Source organism: Physcomitrium patens, chromosome 19, assembly GCF_059467195.1.
Source record: "Physcomitrium patens ecotype Gransden chromosome 19, ASM5946719v1, whole genome shotgun sequence".
Taxonomy (NCBI): domain Eukaryota; kingdom Viridiplantae; phylum Streptophyta; class Bryopsida; order Funariales; family Funariaceae; genus Physcomitrium; species Physcomitrium patens.
Genome location: NC_143428.1, coordinates 10,651,324 through 10,675,389, shown reverse-complemented (window position 1 = coordinate 10,675,389; position 24,066 = coordinate 10,651,324). Strand labels below are relative to the sequence as shown.

At 32.7% G+C, this 24,066-nt stretch overlaps 1 protein-coding gene and 1 long non-coding RNA gene across 2 annotated transcripts in view; both read right to left on the bottom strand.

The window, feature by feature from the left end:
• LOC149987391 (uncharacterized) overlaps positions 1-24,066 on the bottom strand; it is a 42,501-nt gene that overhangs the window by 15,297 nt on the left and 3,138 nt on the right. The window lies entirely within an intron of this gene.
• LOC112296128 (transcription factor RF2a) lies at positions 12,707-16,517 on the bottom strand. Its single transcript, XM_024548331.3, has 4 exons — positions 14,663-16,517; positions 14,355-14,487; positions 13,940-14,024; positions 12,707-13,789 (listed from the first exon to the last, which is right to left on the bottom strand). The coding sequence occupies exons 1-4, from the start codon at positions 15,505-15,507 to the stop codon at positions 13,497-13,499; spliced, it is 1,356 nt and encodes a 451-aa protein (XP_024404099.1). The 5' UTR covers positions 15,508-16,517; the 3' UTR covers positions 12,707-13,496.

Sequence of the window (24,066 nt, the reverse complement as noted above, 5' to 3'; positions counted from 1 at the left end):
TAAAGTGATGTTGAATGTCAATGTACTTGGTCTTTGAATGATGCTTTGGATTCTTTACAAATGTAAAACATCCTTGATTGTCACACTCCATTGGAGTTGCTTCTATTTGTACATCTCCAATGTCCTCCAAAAGTTGTCTTAACCATATTGCCTCCATTGTACCATGGCTTGCTGCCATATATTCTGCCTCCATTGTTGACCTTGCAATTGTTGGTTGTCTCTTGCAATTCCATGAAATTGCTCCCACTCCAACAAAGAATACATACCCTCTTGTTGACCTTCTATCATTTGCATCTACAGCCCAATCCGCATTACAATAACCATGCAAACTAATATTATCACCCCCAAGGCATAATTTGAAGTTCAAAGTGCCTTTTAAGTACCTCATGATCTTTTTGATGGTTGTCCAATGGATTGGTCCAAACCTTGACATGTGTTGACTCACAATACTCACCGCATATGCAAGATCCACCCTTGTGCCAACCATTGCTTACATAAGTGAGGCCATTGCCGCCTTATATGGAACACCTTGCATTTGACCTTCAACTTCAGCAAACTCTTCATCCGTGAGCTTCATCAACTTCAAGTTTGCCTCCAATGGTGTTCCAATAGGCTTACACTCCTCCATGTTGAATCATTTCAATACTTCTTCAATATACTTGCTTTGGCTCATTGTAATGGTCTTCTTAGCACAATCTCTTACAAACTCCACTCCTAAACAATAGTGAAGCTCTCTCAAATCACTCATTTCAGACTCCTTTTCTAACTTTGCCTTCAACCAATCCATCATCTTCAATGTATTGGTTAAGATGATCAAATCATCAACATAGAAGATGACAATCAATATGAACTCATTTGATTGCATCACATATAAGGAATGATCATCCTCACTCCTTACAAATCCTTCACTCATAAACAATGTATCAATGCGTTGGTACCATGCCTTTAGTGATTGCTTTAGCCCATACAAGGATTTCTTCAACTTACAAATAAGGTGATGTTTTTCTTCTTCAACAAATCCTTGAGGTTGATCTATGTAGATGTCTTCTTTCAAACTTCCATTCAAGAAAGCTGTCTTCACATCCATTTGATGCATCTCCAAATCCATTATTGCCCCAATTGCCACAATGGTTCTAATAGTGGTGAATTTGGCCACGAGAGCAAATGTCTCATTGAAATCTATACCAACAACTTGTGAGCAGATTTTGGCAACCAATCTAGACTTGTATCTCACAATATTACCCATTGCATCCCTTTTGGTTCTAAATACCCACTTACAACCAATTGAAGATCGATTTGGTAGAAGTTGAGTCAATTCCCATGTTCCATTGTCCATGAGTGATTTGTATTCTTCTTCCATAGCATTCATCCACTTTATAGCATCTGTGGACTTCATTGCATCACATAAACTCAACGGATCAGCAAAAAGTGCAATATTGGCATGTTCTTCACTTACTTGAGAAAAGATGTGGTCCTTCCACCATTCGCCACGTGATTTTCTTTCTCTCAAAGGATATCTCCTTTTATTTGAAGAAGACCCTTCTTCTTGTATTCCATCCTTCTTCTTCCTCAATGCTTGTCTTTTCTCACTCAAAGGTTGATATTCTTCATCATCATCATCACCTTCAATATCTTCATTGTCTTCATTGTTGGTTCTAGCAATTGAAGGTACACTATGATTTACCTTCTTTGGCACTTGATCTTGACTTCTATTTCCTCCATCTTCATTGTCATCATCATCTTCTTCTTCTTCTTCTTTCTTTGCTGAACTTGAAGATGTGTCCACAAACACACCTTTACTCCCACTTCGACACTCTTCTAAGTGCTCAAAAGCACTCTTATGCTCCAAAAATTCTACATCATGACTTTTGATGATCTTCTTGGTTTCTAAACACATTAGCCTATATCCTTTAGTACCTTCACAATATCCAACAAATACACATTTTGTACCTTTTGCATCAAGTTTGGACATCATACAATCTGGTACCTTTGCATAAGCAATACCTCCAAAAATCCTCATGTGTAAAAGACAAGGTTTCTTTCCACTCCAAGCTTCTTGTGGAATCATTGATGTAAATGCACTTATAGGGCACCTATTCCTTGTGTACACCGTATTTATCACAGCTTCCACCCAATACTCATGTCCAAGGTTTTGTGTATAAAGCATACTCCTTACCATCTCCACAATGATATGATTTACTCTTTTAGCAACTCCATTTTTTTATGGAGTATAAGGAGTTGAGGTTTGTCTTGCAATACCTTCAATCTTCATGAAGTCATCAAGATGCTTTGACATGTATTCACCTCCATTGTCCGTTCTCAACACTTTGATCTTGCACTCACATTGTTTCTCTATAAGAGCCTTAAATTCCTTAAACTTTGAGAAACATTCACTCTTAGCTTTAATGATGTAAGTCCACACCTTTCTTGAGAAATCATCAATGAATGTAACAAAGTACCTTGCTCCTCCAATTAATGGTGTCTTCATTGGTCTACAAACATCTGAGTGCACAATCTCTGACAATTTTGTTGCACGTATTGCAACTCCACTTGGAAATGAAGTCCTTTGTTGTTTGCCTTGTATACATCCTTCACAAACAAGTGTCATGGCATTGTGGCTGAATTGACGAAGATCCAAGCTACTTACCATGGATTGGAGCTCCTTCATACATTTGGCATTCAAATGACCAAGTCATTGATGCCAAATTCTAAACTTGTCTTGATTTTGTGGAAAATCAGCAAATGCTGCCACTGCAATTCCATTCACCTTTTTATAATTGATGAAGTAGAGATTTCCATCTCTAAGGCCTTTGGCAACATGTTGGCCATTGAATGTCTTGACAAAATATCCATTCATGTCAAATTGAACCTTACAACCATGTGATACAAGTTTGCTCACCAAAAGAAGGTTCTGCTTCATTTTTGGCACATGTAGGACTTCTTTCAATCTGATCCTCTTTATTTGGTCCTTCACAACAATCTCCACTACAATGGAGCCAATTCCAATGGCTTGTACCATGCCATTGTCTCCCAACCACACTTTTGTTGCTGGAATTTCTTCATAAGTATCAAATGAACACTTGTATGGTGTCATGTGCTTAGTAGCATCTGAATCTATATTCCACTTTGACATGGCAGCCATGGAGGCTCCTTCTTTTGCCATGAAAGCATACTCATCTCCACCAAAACTATCACTAGCATTGTTTGCATTCTCCCTATCTCCTTTCTTGGCCTTGTAGCAATTTTTAGCAAAATGACCTAGTTTTCTACAAATATAGCAATTCCTCATGTTACTTTTTGAATTATCACATTGGTGAGAATAGCTACTTTTATCTTGTCTTGAAAATAGAGCCGAATCATCACTTGCGAGCTCCTTTTCTTTCCTCTTAGTCACTTCATAGGCAAGTCTTGACGTGACATAGTTCATGGTAAGCTCCTTCATGTTGATGGACTCCAATGCCACAATGAGGTAGTTGTAGGATTCAAAAAGGCTCATGAGCAATGTCAACACAATGTCCTTATTATCAACTGATTTGTCAACAAGTGCTAGTTGATTAGCAAGTGCATTTACCTTGTTAACATGAGCTATGAGGTCATCTCCTTCTTCCATCTTTACTGTCAAGAATTTCCTCCTTGTCCAAAGGATGCTGGCAAGGTTTCTACTCTCATAGATGTTGCAAAGAGTCTTCCATGCTTCCGCTAGTCCATTGCAAGCTATAACATGTAAAAAGTTGGCATCATCAAGGTTTGTTGCAATCATCCCAAAAGCCTTCCTTTCACGACGTTTGTATTCTTTCTTCACTTTGATATCAACATTGTTACTTGAAAGGTCTTTACTTTCATCAATAATGTCCCAAAGGTCCAATGAAGCCAACAAAAGTTCCATTTTCTTCTTCCAATGGTAAAAGTTGTCACTCCTAAACTTCTCAATCACTCTCAAGCTCTCACCCTCACTTGAACCCATGTCTAAGGAAGGGATGTGTGAAAAAAAATAAAAAAATAAAGATATAGAACTCTCAAAATCAACAAGAAGGTGTTGCTGCCTTAGAAATCCAGAATGCCCTCTTTATAAGTAAACAGTGATTTCACTCTTATATCACTCTCAACTTCACATATAAGACTTCTCACAAGTCTTACACTCTATTTGAACCTTTTGTATAAGCTTTGCCACTCTTCAATCACCCTTCTTTTCTCACAAAATACTTCTAACCTCACAAAAAGAACTTCTTGTGAAAATAGAACAATCTCTTAAGAAGTTAAGTACATGAAAGCACAAAGTTAGAACACCAATGATAAATCTCAGCAAAGAAATATAACACTAGAGTTCTAAAACATCATTATATGGAGTCTAACAGCAAAAAAGACTATAAGTGTACTTAATAATAAATAAGAGTAAAATTACATCAACAACTAAATGCATAAGAAAGATTAGAAGATAACAAACTCAAACTTCAGCAATAACCATAAGATCTACTCCTTACAATAAGAAAGACTTCAAAGTACTTCAAAACTCACAAGTAAAGGCGAGTGGGCCCATAACCTATTAAGAAAAAAAGTACTTAGAAGACACAACATATAGCATCAGCAAGGTTGCACACAAACAGAATATGGAGTAAGATATCTCTCACTTCCAACACCCATTACTTATATGTGGTAGTTACTGCCCTAAAAGACAATGTCCACTCTTTGACTTTTACACACATGGCCTTAGGATCTTTTTGGCATCTCACGAGTCCCAAAAGTATCCTATGTCCAATACTAATTACTCTTACATCTTACATACATGCTCTTAGGATCCTTTGACATCTCACGAACTTCGAGGATATCCTATGACACATATTAATGACTCATACTTAGTCTTTAGATATTCCCTTGTTAATACTTTATTCTTTTGACTTTAACTCTTGGTCTATGACTTTGTCTTATATCCATTGGATGCCCTTACCATATACCAAGAGTCAAACCTTTGACCACTAGCAACTTACCTAAGGTAATATTTTATAGAAGATAACATTTTCTACTTTTATTTTAACACTATCAACACCATACATATATATACATATATATACATATATTTATATTTATATATATACACCTTTGAATAAAACATAAAGTACTTTAAAATCAAAAAATCATCTTAATTTAATTTTTTTTGTAAATTTTTCTTTCTTGTAAAAATCATTCATCTACTAAATGTTATTTTATAAAATAAATTAAAAAATAAAAAATAATAATAATAATAATAAAATAAAATAAAAATTTCTTGCAAGATTAATCTTTACAAGTTGAAATGAACTAAATGAGACTAAATTTTAGAATATAAAATTAAAACGTATTTAGCTATTAAATAGATACAATCAAAAGTATGTATGTATGTATTTATGTATAAATTATTTAAAATCAACTCTTGTTTACACATTAATATTAAACTATTCATACTAAGTAAAAATGAGTCAAGAAGATATTCATAGTGGATACAAATAGTTTAAAGTTATTTATTTACATGCTAGTGATTTTGTACAATTCTTTTTTAAAATGGTATTATAACATCCAAATAAACTTCAAATAATTGATATTGTAAGTAAGTAAGGAGGAAAATTTTACCAATTAAACAATGTTATTATTTAACAACCACACCAAAAACCTAAGTCTTATACTTCTTAAACAACACTTTCATCCATTTTTTTTTTTTTTGCAATGAACAAGAAAAAAAAAATAATGTTTTAATTTTTTTCACCCAATAACAATTGTGGATATATCTATGTAAATGGAAGATGTTCTACAAGTACTAGGCAATATATATGTGAGAGTATATCAAAAATTGAATTAATGCACTTTTATAAATATTATTATTTATTAATATTTAAAATAATAATATTTATAAAAATAAACATTATTATTTTATGAAATAATTGTTACACAATACTCTATTAGTAGTAGTTTTGTCAATTGTGCTATATGTATAAGATTTTTTTAAAGAAGCATGTGCCTAATTGATGAAGCACACTTTAATCTTTGAGCTAGAGTAATATAGATCATAAGTGAAAGATTACTCATTTGAATGTTTATTTTAATTTTTCTTTAAAAATAACTAGTCTTGTGAATTTATCAAAATGATCTAAAGTAGCCAACCTATTTCTAATAATTTAAATATTTGAGCATATGTGCAATAAGTGTAAAAATGAGAAAAATATTTCTATACAGGAAAATAGAAATCAAAAGGATTTAAGGTATTTTCACACAATTGGATCCAAAAAAAAAATTTATATAAATATTTTAGCTAAAAATTCTTTGTGATTTAAATCTAATATAAATGCCAAAATAATTCCAATAAATGATAGATTCCAAAATTGAGAATCTCCTTTTTTTTATAATTCAAAAGTATGGTACCTAATTATGCTATCAAACTTCATCTAATTCAATGCGACCTACAGATGTTAAGGTGTAGATGAAATGACTAGAATTCAATTAGTTCTTCTTGAACTTGAATTCAATCCCAATCAATCAGCAATTGCTACCTAAATTGGAATATACCTACTCTATCTTGTGACATTTTTCTATGATCAAAAACATTATAAACTTAACAAGCATTAGATCTATTTCTAACCAAAAGGATTTCAAAACTTGTCTTAAATAGGATACCAAACTTACAAAAATATCCCACCCTATAAGTCAAAAATAGAAGGTGGTTGAGAATAAATCGACTTCTTGACTATGTTTTATCTTCAATTTCAATTAAAAAAGCTTACTTTGTAATGATGCCTTTAAAATCCAAATTTAATACAGAGTCTCAAAGAAGAATCTATCTTTAGAGTTGCCAAGAAAAAACAATGCTATAAAATAGACTCTACATTATTCTATATAATTACATGATAGTATACATGAAAAACTATTATTTATCTGAGATATACTATAGATTATAAGGCAACTAGAAATCAAGAATTTTTTTTATTGAAAGTATTAAATGTAGTTGGTACTCTCCATAATATTTATTGTAGTTTATAATAAATATTGTAGTTACAATGTTTGAAATGTAGTGGAAAGAAACTATTTATCTTCTTTCCTTTTCTTTGTATACATAACACAACCACATCAATATATTCTTATTTTTTTGTGTATTTGTATGTGTATATATATTACTTCCAATTACTCTTTGTCTCTCCAAACAATTTTAACACATTATCAGCACGATTGCTTCTGTACACTAGTCTTAGTTCTTAAAAACTTATAAGTACTTAGCCCTTCACCTTTTCTTTTATTTATTTATTTATTTATCTATACTACATTGTTTCGTACATTGTGCCCTATCTATTGTATCCTACCTATTGAGCCATGATGTTGTTATGTCATGCCTACCATATCGTGCTACCAAATTGTTGTGCCTTGCCCTTAAACTGTTATGCCTTACTATTGAACTATCATGTCCTACCAAATTGTTTTGCCTTGCTACCAAACTATTGCACCTTCTTGTTAATTGATGTGCCTTGTTGTTTGTTGCTGCCATCTGCCATTACTGCCATTGTCTACCTTAATTTACTACAAATCCTTGTTTGTGTGAAAAAAAATAATAATAATTAAATTAAATTAAATTAAATTAAATTTTAATATTTTATATTTTAAATTCAACTTTATAATTTTATTTGGCTTTATTATTCAAGGTGCATTTTATTCAACCTTTCTTACTTGATCTTGTATTTTCTTCATAGATTTATTTATAATGAGTGCTTTAACATCCTTAATTGCTTCTACTATGTTTTCAACTATCACCACTCAATCCCAATATTTTTAAGCTCTTCTATTTCGACCATTGACTATTGATAGAAATAATTATCTATTATGGAAAAAAATTAAAATAAATAAATATATATATATATATATATATATATATATAGGATAATTCTTAGATATAATTCTATTGAAGAATCTCATATTATAAGTACTTTTAATCCTCTTGCTATCCATTCGAAAGCACTTCTTTTCCTTTGTTGTTATCTTATACCTGCATTGCAACATCAATATTTAGAAATGAAAGATCTAATCAAGCTTTGGAAGAATCTTAAATCCAAGTTTAATCATCAAAAGACCATTTTTCTTCTGCGTGCATGTCATAATTAGACACATTTATGTGACTTAGGTTTTCTAAATTTAAATACTTTCAATAGTGAAATGTATTGTATTATCTCACAACTATAGTTATACAGACAAAGAATCTCTAAAAAAGAAATTACTGAAAAAACTCTCTCTATATTTCTTCATGCATCTATTATACTTATACAACAATATAGGAATATGAAATTTCAAAGTTATCATGCTCTCATGTCCTATGTACTTCTTATAGAGAAACAAAATGAGCTACTCTTGCATAATTTGTAAGCTTGTCCTATTAGAACCATGGTTCCAAAATTTTATGCACTTAATATTTTAAAGTCTAAAAAATATATATATAAATATAGAAAAAGTGTTTATAAGCACCAAGATAGTTATGGTTGTGACAATTTTTGCCTATATAAAAAGAATAAATATTCTACTAATTACTATATAAAATAAAAATAAAAGATGTATTCTTGCTATAAATATGGGATGATTGGTCATTTAGCATATGCATGCCGTATTTTAGAATATTTTTTTAAAATATTCAAAGAAAATAAAAAAATTCAAGTTAAGATTTCATCATTCATGCAATAATAAGTCAAATAATGCACTCATTGATTTTGCAACAACACATATTATATTTGAGGATATATGTTTTTTTATTAAAAAAATCTTCAGCTTGGCAAACTAAAAATTTGATGATCATAGTTGGAGGGAATGTATTTTGTTTCCAAGAAGAAATAACAATGATAAAATTGCCTATAAGCTCAATCATAAAATATAAACATGCAATGTTTGTACCTTCAACACCTCAAAATTTGATTAGCTACTAAGATGTGCATACTAATGATTATCACTTTTTAATTACTAATTTAGATAGGTAGGAGGTTTTGGTTTTTGCACAAGACCTTAAAGTTGTTGAAAAAGCCTTTGTTGCAATAAATGATTTATATCAAATTACAATTTGGCCTGCCATTATATTTAATTTTGCATCATCTATTACAAAGAGTCGTGGTTCTCTCTCACATAGATGATTAAGACATCTGAGATCTACATTATTTTTGAAGATAATTTCATGTATAATTGGACATAATTTAAGACCTTTAGATGTAGATTCTATAGAATTATATCATGCATGTGTGCAAGGCATGATGATTATTCATACTTCAATTTTGAAACTCCTACAAGAGTTACTACCAATGCTTGAAAGGTTATATAGTCATATTTGCAATCCTATTAATCCAATATCTAGACCATTTCATTATTTTTTTGGTCCTTATTGATGCATTAGGCAAACAATCACATGTTTCATTATTATCAATACAAAAAATAGTATTTCCTAATCTTATATCTATGCTTATTTTTTTTCGAGTATATTTTCTTGATTATCCTATGAAAACATTGCATATGGACAATGAAAAAGAATTTGCATCAAAGTCCTTTGAAGACTATTGTACTGTAATAGGGATTGAGTTGATATATTGTGTTCTATATGAACATCCTCAAAATGTACTAATAGAATCATTTATAAAGCATATACAACTCATTACTCACCTACTCTTTTTTAAGGCAAATTTACCTACATCTATATGGGATCATGCAATTTTACATATTGCAACATTAATATACCTCCATCCTTCTCCTATTGAAATTATTACACTATAAGAATTCATTACGGGTCATGTTTCATATGTATTTCACTTATAGATGTTTGGTTGCTATGTTTGGGTTTTAATATCAAAACTTCAATGGAAAACTATTGGAGCTCATCAACAAGAAGGCATATATATTAGTTTTGATTAATCCAATATTATTTGTATTGTTGATCTATCAACTAGCACATTATTACGTGCACATTATTAAAATTGATGTTTTGAAGAGAATTTATTTTCATCTCTTCAAGGAGGATTATCTAATCAACAAAGAAATATAATACTTGTATTTGGAACACTAGAAACATTTACAATTAATCATGATCCTTAAACATCTTAGGCTGAAATTGAAGTTGCTAAGATTTTGTATTTAAAATGGATTGCAGATTAAACACTTCATGGCTTCAATGATGTGTCTTGGATTACAAGGATTTCTATTAATGAGGCTCAAAATATATCTACTCAAATTGCAATACCACTAATTAATATACCTCAGGTTATAACATCAAAAATTAAAAGAACTTGTGGACTAGATAAACAATCATATAATAAGAAGACTATAACATGTGATAATTCTGGTATTATTTTTGTAAAATTTCCTACTAAATCTACAAAACCATTAATTAATGATGATATGTCTATGTAAATTATATCTTCATCTCATATAACAAAAAAACTTGAAATTTAGAAGAATAAAACCAAGTTGAATATAAAATTATTTGTTTTATATTATGCTACAAATAATATTTGGACAAGACCATCTATTACAATAGATGAATGATTTATATGCATGATTGCAGAAGCTCTTTCTTACAAGGAAGAGGATCCTCAACCTCAAATCATCAAAAAAACGATGTATTGCTCTGATTATTTAAAATGGAAAACTACCATCAAAGAAGAATATGTCTCTTTGCATAAGAAGAAAGTCTTTGATTCAATTATGGACACTCTTACATCTTGCCTTGTAGAGTATAAGATAATATTAATATGCAAGCAAGATGCTAAGGATCAAATAACCTGCTATAAAGTTTGTCTTGTTGCCCAAGGGTTTATTCAACAATTTGACTTTGATTGTGGATCTACTTATTTTTTAATCATGGATTCAATTACATTCCAATATATTATTGGAATGGCAGTTCATGCCACTCTTGACATGCGTTTCATAGATGTGGTAATTGTATATCTGTATAATTCTCTTAATGAAAATATTTATATGAAAGTTTTACTTAGTTTGGAAATAAAATTTCAAATGTACATACTTTAGGATAATATCTTGATTTTAAATTGTAATGTCCTATTTGATTTAAAATAATATGGACGCATGTGGCATCAACATCTTTGAAATTATTTAATTATAAATAAATTTGTAAGTAATCCACTAATCCCTTGTTTGTTTATTAAACAAGATAAACCTAGTTTTTTTTATCATCACTATATATATTGATGAACTTAATCTAGTGGATATTAGATCTCCATACATTGCATCTGTTAACCTACTTATTTGTAAATTTGAGATAAAAATGGTAGCAAAAATAACTTTCTGCATTGGTCTTCAAATTATGCATCTCACAAATAGTAGCATTTTTTTCTACCAACTAACATATATTGGATGAATCTTATGAAGATTCAATATGATTGATGCTTATCCATTGTCAACACCAATGATTGGACATGGTTGTGATGATAATGATCCATACTGTGTGTGTAAGGAGGATGAAAAAGAAATATTAAGAGATCAATATCTATATCTCAAAGTGATTGGAACACTTTTGTATTTAGCCACATCTACAAGACCACATATTACATTTGCAATTAGTATTCTTACAAGACACAAAGCTCATCCAACACTACAACATTGGAATAGCATCAAACATTTATTATGTTATTTAAAAGATATTAAAAGCTTGGGATTATATTACATACAATTTGCAGATCCAAAATTGGTTGAATATTATAATGCAAAATATAAATTTGATATTGCAACAACTAAAATTCAAACAAGCTATATATTCTTAAGACATGGAATTCTTATATCATAGAAATTAGTGAAACAAATTATAAGTGCAATTTCATCCAACCATGCAAAAATTATTTCCTTATATGAAACATCTTGGGAATGTATTTGATTGCGATTAATTAATAAACTCATTCAAATAACTTGTAGACTTTTATATGATGATTTTCTAACTATCTTGTGTGAAGACAATAGCTTCACTAATTTGAAGACCAATTGAAACCAATTTACATTTATGCAATTGATTTTCCAACTATCTTGTATGAAGACAATAGTAGAACAACAACACTTGTATTGCACAAATGTAAATTGGTTTCATTGAAGGTAATAAGACAAAGCATATTGATTCAAAGTATTTGAATTATACCAATGACTTAAGTACTTAAGAACAAGAAAATTGAATCTGCAAATAATCTTGCTAATCTTCTCACCAAAACTCTCCCTTGGTGCAACCATTGCCAACTGGTTTGGAAGATTGTAATATACTCAGAAGAAGAGATAACTTCAGTTTCAAGATTGAAAAGTTCTACATGGATAACCGACTTGCATGGTTCCTTTCCTTCCAATCCAACCTGCACTGAATCAGATCGTAATGTTACTTAGTAAATACTTATAGAAGACTGCCCTGGCGGCATGCTGGAAACGCCACAAACTAGATTACGGATTCAGAGAGCTGTCTCCTACAGAAATATGTGGATGTCATAGATATCCCTATGACATAGTTTCCCACATTCAAAAACGCAGCAAAATCAAACCTGCAAGAAATGAGTACAAAACATACGCTGCAAGCGAGAGCCAGAAAGGAAAAAGCATTCCGAAATCGTGAGGGCTCTGACCATTTGAACACCACAAATCTATGGTTTCATTCAAATAAAAAGAAATCTGAGATGTTCGGCCATGCGTGTCCAATATATACATGAAATGAGTGCCACAAAGCCCGAAATAAGACTTGTAGAAAAAAAATCTGCACAAAATTAATAGACAAAACTCTGCCTTCTGATAAACAATGAAGTGGGCACCGCAGATGTCCACTACTATAGTTCCTAAAATTGATGTTGAGGCAGGGTACATTTTGCACATCTGTGTACAAAATTATGAGTAAATAATGGCATCTAAACCTACCCATTCTCTAATATTAAAGACCCTCAACACTTCAGTGAGAAGCGAGAAACTTAATATGGCCTGAAAAAAAAAGACAAAGAAAAGAAAAGAAAAGAAAAATAGAAACTTCCCCTACACATCAGGATTTCACCGAATGATCCCGGACTATCGTAATAAAATAATTCCAGCCGCAACAGCCATCTCGATGACTCAGAAAAAAACAGGCACAAACGCAGCCGAGAACTCCTGCCTGCAGTTGACCACCCCATCGTAGCCCAAGCTTCTCTAAATAAAAAACTTGGCCCTTCTAAAACATTCCCAAACGATCTTCAGTCCTTGGGATAGAAGGCTGTGATAGACAGCAAAGAACGAATAATTTGAATTTCGACTAGAACCATGAAAATATTAAAGCAAGAGACCCGAAAACTCAAAAGGATGGTTGTGCCAAGTACTGACTGATGTTCTCTACAACAATGATTATAGCAAACGAAACCATAATGTCTAGGTCCTACTCAGGTCGATATATTTGGTGAATCCAAATGACACACTGAAAGGCGGTTGAGCACCATGAATGACGAGGTAGCTGCAGCCCTTCGCTAGACCTTACAAGAAGCAGACTGGTGACAGATGAACACAGATCAACCAAAAGAGGAACTACTGCCATGATTGATTGCAATGCCTGATCCTTCAGCCTTCATAAACCCGGATGAAAGACCATATCCGCCACGCTGCATGTATTCAGTATGCATCTGTTGCTGGTTATTAAGTGCTGTCTGTTGGAGATGCTGAATGTGTTGCGCATTCAATGACTGATTCTGCATCTGAAAGACATGCTGACCCCCAAGACTCGAATTCTGGCCAGAACCATTACTGAGCTGTCCAGTGGCAACTCTCAAACGTTGCACTTCATCTCGTAGTGCTTCATGCAGAGCTGTTGTAGGATTAAGGATTTAGGTTAGGACCGAGAAAAAATCAGTTGAGCAGAATTTATTACAAATTTGAAATGATGATCAAAATCCCATAGATAAATTGAAGGGTAATATGCTAGCTACAGAAGGAACTTGAGACAATGCATGCATACCATCACGTAGCTGAGCTTGTTGTTCCATTGCCTGCAACCGCAACTTCAGCTCGCTATTTTCTGTAGTAAGACTTGTTGTATCTTTCTGCGCGGCCGAAGAGCCACAAAAGTGAGAAATTCCACAATGTGAAGGAAATTCAAGCGAGTAACTTGAGGTACCTCCCTCGCTACACAAAGCCTTGCTTGAAAAACTTCTGAGCAACAGATACTACATATGCACAGCTACAACCTGATCAAAATATAAGCAAAATTCGTTGCAATTACGTTGTAGTCTTAATTTCTTTTCCCATCCCTAAAAGAACGCCCCAACCCCACGACCAAGACCTTTTGCTTCAAAATAAATTCCATTGACAAGTGAACATAAATAATGCGAAATGATAACTAATTACCAAAGTTGAAAGTCGACTGTACAAACCTGCAGCAGGGTGAGTTGAGCAGAAAGGGTCGTGGCTTCTGTCTGCAGAGACTGCACTTTGCGTTCAAGTTCTGAGATGTATCGCATCTTACGTTCCTTGGAACGAGCCGCTGATTGCCGATTGGCCAATATCCTACCCAATAGAATGAAAATTATTTGAGAGTGTAAGCTTCAATAAATTTTACCTTCACAAGAAGGAACACAGAAAATTGCGCAAAAACTCGGTGATACAAACAAGAATAAATGCATTGGCGAATTAATCGAGGAAATCATTTGCAGCTGAGAAGTGAAAAGAGAGGAATATTGACCTTTTCGCACGCTTGGGGTCAATTAAAGCTATCTCGGATAACTTCGCAGAAGCCATGGCCTTCTTGCTGTCTAAACCCTCGATATCGACAGAAGTAGAGCCATCCAGTGAGCTACTATGCTGATGTCGCGGACGTCGAGGAACTTCGGAGGATCCATAGTTGCCACCAAGTTCAGCTCTACTGCTATTGAAGCCAGCGAGAGCATCCATGGATAAACTTCTAGAGTGATGAGAAGAAGTTGGGGGAAGCCCATTGCTTTCCTCACCAGCAGACTTGGCACCCGCCTGACCTGAGGTAGCGGTGAAGTTGTTGATCTGCTCCATATCTATATACATGGAGACAAGATCCTCCCCGCCCTCGTCTGAAAGTGCCGGCATTTCAGAGCCATGCATTTCACGCTCGAAGGAAGCTTCATCCGGCAAGCGGAGAGCAATCTCAGACTGAGCACGACGATGACCTCTTCGTCTTGGAGGGGAATCCGGCATCTGATTCACATCCTTACTGTAGTTGTGAGCAGGACTGGGTATCCGCGGGGGCTGTCCAGAGCTCAAGAAACCAGGCGGGACTGGAGAGTTCACTGCATCCTGCATGGACACCTCTAATGACTCTCTCGACCTCATTGAACTCTCAGACAGAGCAGGAGACGTCTCCCTCTTGACAGTGAACGGGTGAGAGGTGGATGGATAACCAACATATCGCGACTGATGTACCTGAGACTGTGTAGGATGCGGGGGATGCCCCGCAGAATTGCTCGTAGAACTATTCCCAGAAACCTTGGCAGCAGTGTTAGCAGCTGATTGCAACCGCTCCACAAACGCCTCGTAACCTTCACCTAGGCCCTCCATAGTATGCTACCCTGTTTCTGGCAAATCCTCTATATTCTCTACCTTAAAGAATCAACAAATCGCATCAACGACTACTTCAGCTCCGAAACCTACCACACTACAGCTTTAAATGGCAAAGGTCAGAGCTAACCAAACCCTAAAGCAAACCACGCTCTCCCTCCGCGCAAATGGAGCACACAGACGACACCAACCCTGAGCTCTCGTATTCCAAACCGCCAAGAATATACCCAAATCCACCACCATTTTGAGAGCACTTTCGAAACGACAAGCGATAAGCAACCCAAACTCCCCTGCAGTGATTACTAAGCGCTACTCCTCATGTCCTCACAAAAACAAAAAAATAAAAATACCCACTATCACTCCGTCGCTTCCAGACACCATTCCTCAAACTATTAACCCTCCAAACGCCGCCTCAGCAGAGCAATCACTATGCCCATGCCTCAAACCCCCTCCTCCTCCTCCTCCTCACTGCTCCCCCACCTCTCAAAACCACTTCAGCCCCGCTTCAAACGAGAGCAGGATGTAACCCTTTTCTTCTTAAGGGTGCGTGCTTGTGTAGCCACCATACCCAACATCCATCAAACTATGTGGTAAAAACTACATCAACATCCCCTCGAACACACTACTCCACCCTACCCACAAAAATAGACTAAGTATATATGTGTATGTATATATATATAAATATATATGTGTGTGTGTGTGTGTACTTCTCTGTTCTTCCTTCCTTCCTTCCTTCCTTCCTTCCTTCCCTTCCCTTAAAAACTAACTAAACAAGGAGTGAGTCCACGAGTAAAGTTTTCCCTAAGTGCAGCAGCATAGCAGAGGATGCTTGAGCGTGCAAACGAGGAGGAAGAGGAGGAAGAGGAGGAAGACTGTGCCAGCAGCAGACCCAGGGGAGAGAATAAGCTAAAAATCGAGAGAAGAGACAAAAAGAGAGAAAAGAGAGACTGCCCCACTCCCCCCCCCCTGAAGAGAGTGAGCAGAGCAAACAGAGGAGAGTAGAGAGCAGAGAGAAAGTGAGAGAGAGAGAGAGAGAAAGGGAGAAAGGGAGCAGCGTGTCACGGAAGGAACGCTACGGGTGAAGGTGACCCATGGTCCCCATCTCATCCACGAACGCGGATCGAATATGGATGGATGTTTTGGTGGGTGTATTTACGGATGAATTCGTTCATTCCTGGATGTGTTGTGTTTTGTGATGAATGTAAGTCGCATGTTGTGGATGAATGGATGAGTGGTGGATGGATGAGGTTGAATGGCGTGCTGGGAGAATGAATGTGTTGGGGGAACTTCGGGGGGGGGGTCTTGGGCATTGCCTGTAGCAGAGTGCCACTTGGCATTATCCCGTTGGTGGGCTCGGCCCGCTTGGGAATGGCATATATTATTATTCATTAATGTTTCTGTGTTTAATGTGCTTTGTGTATTATTATATCCAAAGTTGGTGTATCTCTTTAATATAAAAGAAAAAAAATTGAGATCATTAATAGATGATTTTCAAATTTATTTATATATATATATATATATATATATGTATGTATGGAGTTTCTAAGTAGACCCAAATAGTTTCTTTATGTGGCATTTGAGTACTTGTCTAAAATGTATTGCCCAATAGTGAGCATGATTAAAATAAATAAATAAAATAAAATAAAATTGTTCAGTTGCTTTTGTATTGTGACACGCTGCTCCCTTTTTTCTTAACCCTAAAATAACTATTTTTTACATTACATAGAATTGCAAATTGCGTTTTTTGATGTTGATAGTTAGGTATTGTATTGAAATTTCGTCGTGAAATTTAATCACTTAAGATCTAATGAATCAAAATCAAAAAATATGCAAGTTTTTATTTATTTATTTATTTCTTTCTTTCTATCTGATGGAATTTTGTAGATTTTCACTACTTAAAAGTTTAACTTGTATCACTAGAAAACTCAAGCATTATTCTGTACTGTTCTTGTCAAAACATTCAAAATTTTCTGGTTTATGATTTTAAACTTTTTTAAGGTTTACATCTTCAACATAGGTTATGGTCTTAAATCATTGAAATAATGTGAGTGTAATGCAAATTATTCAATTAAACTCAGGAATCTTTCTAAAAAATGAGCATAAAGATAATAGTGAAAACATGCAGCTGATAAGGATTTAACTCTGTAGTATTGAGGCTTGTGCCATACCATAAAGACTTGAAACTTAGTGGGATTAAAACACCTTTCATTAACCTTTGAATATTGGCTACTGAAAATTATACAGTGGTTCCTTTTAGTGAAGGTGATATTGACTCAGTATCAAAACTCATGATATTATAACACATACGTGTTCATGTTCATTATTTACAATAACCAAACTATCAACAATTAGATATCAATTAGCAGTTCCTGATGAATCTGCATGATTATCTCTTTCAAATCAATACACTTCTGCAACCATAATTTCTTCCTAATTGATACATAAACTTATTATTATTTTTATTATTATTCCAATGGAAACATTTATTATTTATTTTGACTCATCAAATCTAGTTTTTGAGTTTTTAAATTGGTTGCAGAGCTAGTGACTACCTTGGATTCAAAGCTTCACAGTTAATTTTTCCAAAAATTTGTTGTTCAATCTTTTTCATTGAGGAGAAAAGAAAAAATGAAATTTGTAAGATTACATTTTGCTTCCACATATACTCATGTGTATGTGTATGTGTAGGCAAGAAGAGTGATTCTTTACTTTAAAGTGTTCATTGGGTTGTAGTTGATACTCCACTTAATGACTACATTCATAAGACCAATTTATTTTAATGTTGCAAGTGTACTTATGATAGTATACTTGTTAGGTGAAAATCAAGTTAGTTGAATTGAGTGAGTTTTTTAATAACTAGAAACAGTGAATAAATGGGCTAATAAGATGGTGTTTACATTATTTATTTATTTATTTATAAGTGCAATTACCATGTCCACTGCATAGATGGTAGTAGCCCAGTTTTTTTAAATATATAATACACTTGTACACAAAAAAATTGCATACCCCAAATCCAAAAAAGATGTATTCAGTCCAGTAATAACCATAGAAACATGCTACAGGTAGCCTCCAATACTTAACCACTTGACCCAATTTATGGTCAATTATGCCTCGGAACACAGTTGGCATTAAGAACATATTTTAGTATTTACACAGAATAACAGCCTTTTAGATTTTATTCATGTTCAAATCTTGCTTGTTATTTCATTGTCTAACATGCACTTCAAATTGTTGCATGCCATGCCATTCTCTTTGTTGCCAGCTCTGCACCATCTGCAAATGTACAAGTAATGTAGATAGAACAAGAGGCATTAATTAATTTTCACTGCTTCACCTTGGAAACAACTACTAGTCCTTCTTAACTTGTCTTTTATATTCTTACATATTTTTTTATTATTTTTAATGTTAATACTTAACCTTTCAGCTCATGTTAATAATAAAGGTCTGTGATAGCGGTTTCTACCAATGATATAAAATAAGTTAATGTTTTTACCACTCCCATGATTTTATTTTGGCCTCAAATGATGGCCATCCATTGTGGATATCTAACAATATTATCAGTAATAATAATAATAGTAATAATAATGATAACAATAACCATCATCTCAACAACCAATTATGTAGTGTTCTAAATAAAAAAAAAAATCCAAAGTCTGTCAATCACTCATGTTGTATTCACACATGTTAGTATTCTTTACCAAAACAGCAATAAATATTTTAAATCCAAAACAACAGTCACCCTGTGAAGTAGACTGTGAAGGCAAACATTCCTTCTTAAATATTTTCTATGAATGACGAAGTAAATAAACATTGAAAACAGTTTTATGATCAGTTTCCCCTTGACTATCATTATATATTAAAACACATGTGATGTCATAACGGATTGATGTAATTATTTAATTCCAAGTTCCCCATGTGTGTTTACATGCCCACAATATATTCTTTTTTCATTTTGGTGATAAATGAGCCATGATGTGTGTGGCCCCTACGTGAGCTCAAAAAAGCATCATATAAGGATAATTCCATTCTGCATGATTTCCTGTCATGAGAAAATTCTACATACTATTTTCTTGGAGGGGAGCATATTTTCTAGGTGAATATATATATATATATATATATATATGTATGTATATTTATATGTTTTATGCACCACTATTAGCATTTATAGTCATCTCATTCATTTAAAAGAAAGCACACTTCATCAATTTTCCCTTGAACCTAGCTCTTCATTATTGAAGTAATAGCTGACAGAATTGTGAATTATACAATAAAATGCTACAACATATCACATGAAATTAATGAAATATGTCTCAATGATTATTGAATTGCATTTTTCACATCAGAGACTTGTTATCTATGTGGTAATATTCATTAAGAAAAATTGGAGATTTTTCAACAAAATTTTGAACTTCTTCATACCAATATGCCATATTATAGTGGTTTGAAGTAATTTCAAACTAAAGTTTTGTTCTTTTTTATCTGTAATTATATATCACTATATCATACTTTTATTTAATTTTGTATTGTTTATGGGAATTGTATTTGATGAACTCATGAAAAATCATTGTGATATGTGTTTGTATTTATATTCAAATAACAACCAGCCTAAGATCATGTACACACACAAATCAATTAATAAAAATATCATTGAAACATAAGCATGCACTCAATAAATGTAGAAAGTATATTCTTTAAAACTAGTTCTATTTTTAATGTGTACCAACTAACAATTAGGGAACATGATTTGATGTAAATGACCAATTCAAAATGTATTCACAATGTAATAACATTGTAAAGTTGTGAAAGAAGACATTTTCAAATTGCATGATTCTATGATAAACCTACTTCAAGTTTGAAACAATTCTTTTGTTGTTTAAGATAAATTGAACTAATGCCAAAAATATATTTTGGTTGCATGGCAAGATTATCTAAAACAAAGTTCCATAAAATTTGATATCCTCACATTGACATCTCTCTATTTCGAAATTTTTCTCACAAAGAATGAGTAAAAATAATAACAATATCTGTAAAATTAATGTTAATTTTTTGAAAGGACATATAAAGTTGTTAGTTTTTCGAAACCTGCAGTTTTTTTTTTTTTTTTTTTTTTTTTTTGTTAATTTCAAATTTTATTTTGAAAAAAATCTACTCTGCAATTAAAATAATGTTATAAATATGGTGGTGTTTGTAGGAATTAAATAATATGAGCCATTTGGTTTGCAAGTATTTATTCATTTGTATTGGTGTTTATTGTTAAGTTAGAAAATGAAAACCAAAATTAGCTTGTTCAGTCATACTTTATTTAAAAAATAAAAACAAGATAATACATTTGCCATTGTGATAGTCTAATAAATAAATTCAATACATGAAATATTATTTTATGCTGCAAACATGACTGTATTAATATTATTTCAATTATGCGTAACTCCAGCAGAAATTAACAAATGTGAATAATTAAACCTAGGATTTAGATTGAGGCATTAAATAAAAGAAGTGAATTTAAGAATTTGTATATTCCTTGAGATATATATTATTTTTGCTATGTGTAGTGAATATACTTGAGTTTGGAGGGACAGTCATTGCAATAATCATAAGTAATGAAACGGATTTGAAAATATATATATATATATATATATATATATATTTCTTTTAGAATGTCTTTCTTAATATATCTTTAGCACATCATCAAATTCAGCACACGTTTTCAATCCTAATTAATACCATCTAGACTCATCAATCCAACCCAATTTTCACATGCCAATTTTATTACTATTACTAAAACACACAAACACACTTACATGCATATATATATAAATATATATATATATATATATATAACAAGTAGTGTTGTGAGCTTTATTGGGCCAATCTAATCATGTCTTAAGCTAAGAGAGTTATGAGTTTAAGCCAAAAAATGGCCCAGAATCCACAAGAATAATTCAAGTGTTGGGAAGAGTAGCCCACCAAACCCCCCCATCCATCCAATGTCAGCTGATTTCATCCACGGAAAAAGACGCAGTCCACCCAATTTCTCGTCCTTTGGATGGTAGTTAGATGGCGTTTTTTCATGCGCCCGTAAGGGTCGAATTTCACGCTGTGCCACGTACGCACCCACCCGAAGATGCCAGCTCAGAAGGAACTGGGGTGTAACGCGTGCTAGCTGTCGCTTCCCGCGGTCAACGGGCAGAAAAGGCTCTCACCGATCTGGTCCAAGGCATCTTTTTCCCGCCATCGTCGGACACCTCACCGTGCCAGATAGGTTCGGTTGTCCACGTTCCCACCTCCTGGCGTAAAATCCTACGTGGCTGGCTGGTCCAGTTGGCATTTCAGGATGGGGAACGTAAGAACGTGTGTTCCCGTGAGTGGGTTGACGGAGTGGGTTCGTGTTCACACAGTCCCCTTGGGTGGATTTCATCCAAACCGAGACTTTTTGTGTTGTTTGACTTTGTGAAGATGCCTTCGTCGTAGAAGTCGAAGTTGGACTGGTGGGTAGAGAGGAGGTCGTTTGGATGAAAAAAAAACTGCCAAATACATCCGATCGGATGAATGAAATATCGAAGGGCTATTTATACTAGAAGCATTAATGTAGACATAAAGTATATTTATTATTTTTCAATGTTTATGTATGCTATTTGAATACACTTTGTATGTATCTGTCAAAGACAAGAATTCTATGAATACAAATAAACATGTGAGATATTTCTAAAAGAAAGTTGACAAAATAAAATATAAAAGTATATATATTCAAGAAGAAATTGGAATGGATATTGCCAAAAGATAAGATAACTGAAGACCCTTGAAATTACATTAAAAGTACAAAAGGAATTGATAAGAATGAAGAAGGCCTCACTTTTGCATATATACATATATATATATATACATGGCGATGCTCTATAGGACCTCCAACACATGCCTAACTTGCATGATATGTATCTAATTTGCAAAAAAAGTTTTTTATATGTGCCCCATATAGTTACCTTGTACTACAAGTTATCAACATGCGTAACATGTGATTAACTTGTTGGCCAAGTATTCAACCAACTAATCAACTATAAACATGTATATAATCAAAGTTGTATCTATGAAGCTTTTAAGAAGCTTATCTATTAGGTATTATCAAATTAATTTATTTTAATCTACTTCTATTTATTCATATTATTTAAATAATCGTTAGAATAAATATATATAACCATGACATTATTCCATCTTCTAGGGACGAGTTCTACAAAGCATAGTGATTACATTTTAAAGAAATCTAAGATGCGACAAATTATATTTATTCACTTCAAAGGTAGTTGATAGGTTCTCTTAGCCATCGATAATGTTCCATACTAGAACAAAAAGACCACCTTGATATTTGATTATTATCAAGGCTTTTGTAACTTCACTCAAATAAAACATTTGGAACATTGTAAAAGGTATTTCTTACATCCAATACTATCACCAAACATTAAGAATCTCTTTTAAGATTGTAATATTAAACACATTATATCTCACCATATATTTAAAAAAGAAGGTGTTATTTTAAAAAGTCTTCATTTCTATTATATTGTCTTGAAGGTTGTGATAATTATATTATCTTGTCTAGTAACTTAACAAATAATAGTTCTTGACTCAATTTTTTTGGTTGTTGGTTCTCTATCTTAATTGTGCCACAAATACTAAATAATCATAATTAAGGATAAAAGATAGAATATAATCTTTATTATATATATATATATATATATATATATATATATATATATGTATTTATATCAAAAAATAATTCAATTTTTTATTTTGATTTTCATGGATGTCATTGATAAAAAGTTTTAATTTTTTTCATAAATTTATTAGATTCTTTATTAGCTTACATATGCATTCACTAATATTATATCCACGCCAATGAACAAGATATTCCAACTTAAGTCACCACTGCCTTGAGTGTAAAACTTCTTTTATCTCAAATTATTTTTAAATCTTGACAAGGTTTTTTAAAATCTTAATATAAATTAGATTCTTCTATTAAATATAATATTCTTAAGTAATCTATGATACCAATAGATTTTTTCAAGGAAAAATTTAGCTATTTGTTTTTACATGTGATAGATTTTGTTTATGATTGAAAATGTACTATCTTAGTGAAATAATCTACTATCACAACTATAGAGTTATAGTAACTTGAAATTAGTAGATCTATCATAAAGTCCATAGAAATAAAAGACCATAGTTATTTTGATATACGTAGTGGTTGTAAAAGACTGTAAGATTGATAACAAGGAATTTTTGATTTAAAAAAAATATTACATAATTGTACAAAGTTTTTCATTGATTTTCATATTTTAGGCCACTAAAATTCTTTTAAGATCAATTTTAAGGTCTTATTATATCCAAAATTTCTTGTAGCTAGAAAGTCATGATGAACTTGAAAAATACATAGTTGTATTTTATTTTTTTAGAATATATAAGTAATTTTTTTAAAAAAATTGATTATCTTTAAATTCAAACTTAGAAATATTATAAGACTTAAAAAATTTGTTCTTAATATCACAAATAAGAAGATCAAAGGATATACTTGAT

Bases quoted from the DNA above. Each gene is read 5' to 3' on its own strand.
- LOC112296128 (XM_024548331.3), bottom strand. From the start codon at position 15,507: ATGGAGGGCCTAGGTGAAGGTTACGAGGCGTTTGTGGAGCGGTTGCAA. The intron at 14,025-14,354 runs GTTTGTACAGTC...TCGGCCGCGCAG, and splicing joins CTCAACTCACCCTGCTGCAG to AAAGATACAACAAGTCTTAC. The intron at 13,790-13,939 runs GTATGCATGCAT...ATCCTACAACAG, and splicing joins ACAAGCTCAGCTACGTGATG to CTCTGCATGAAGCACTACGA.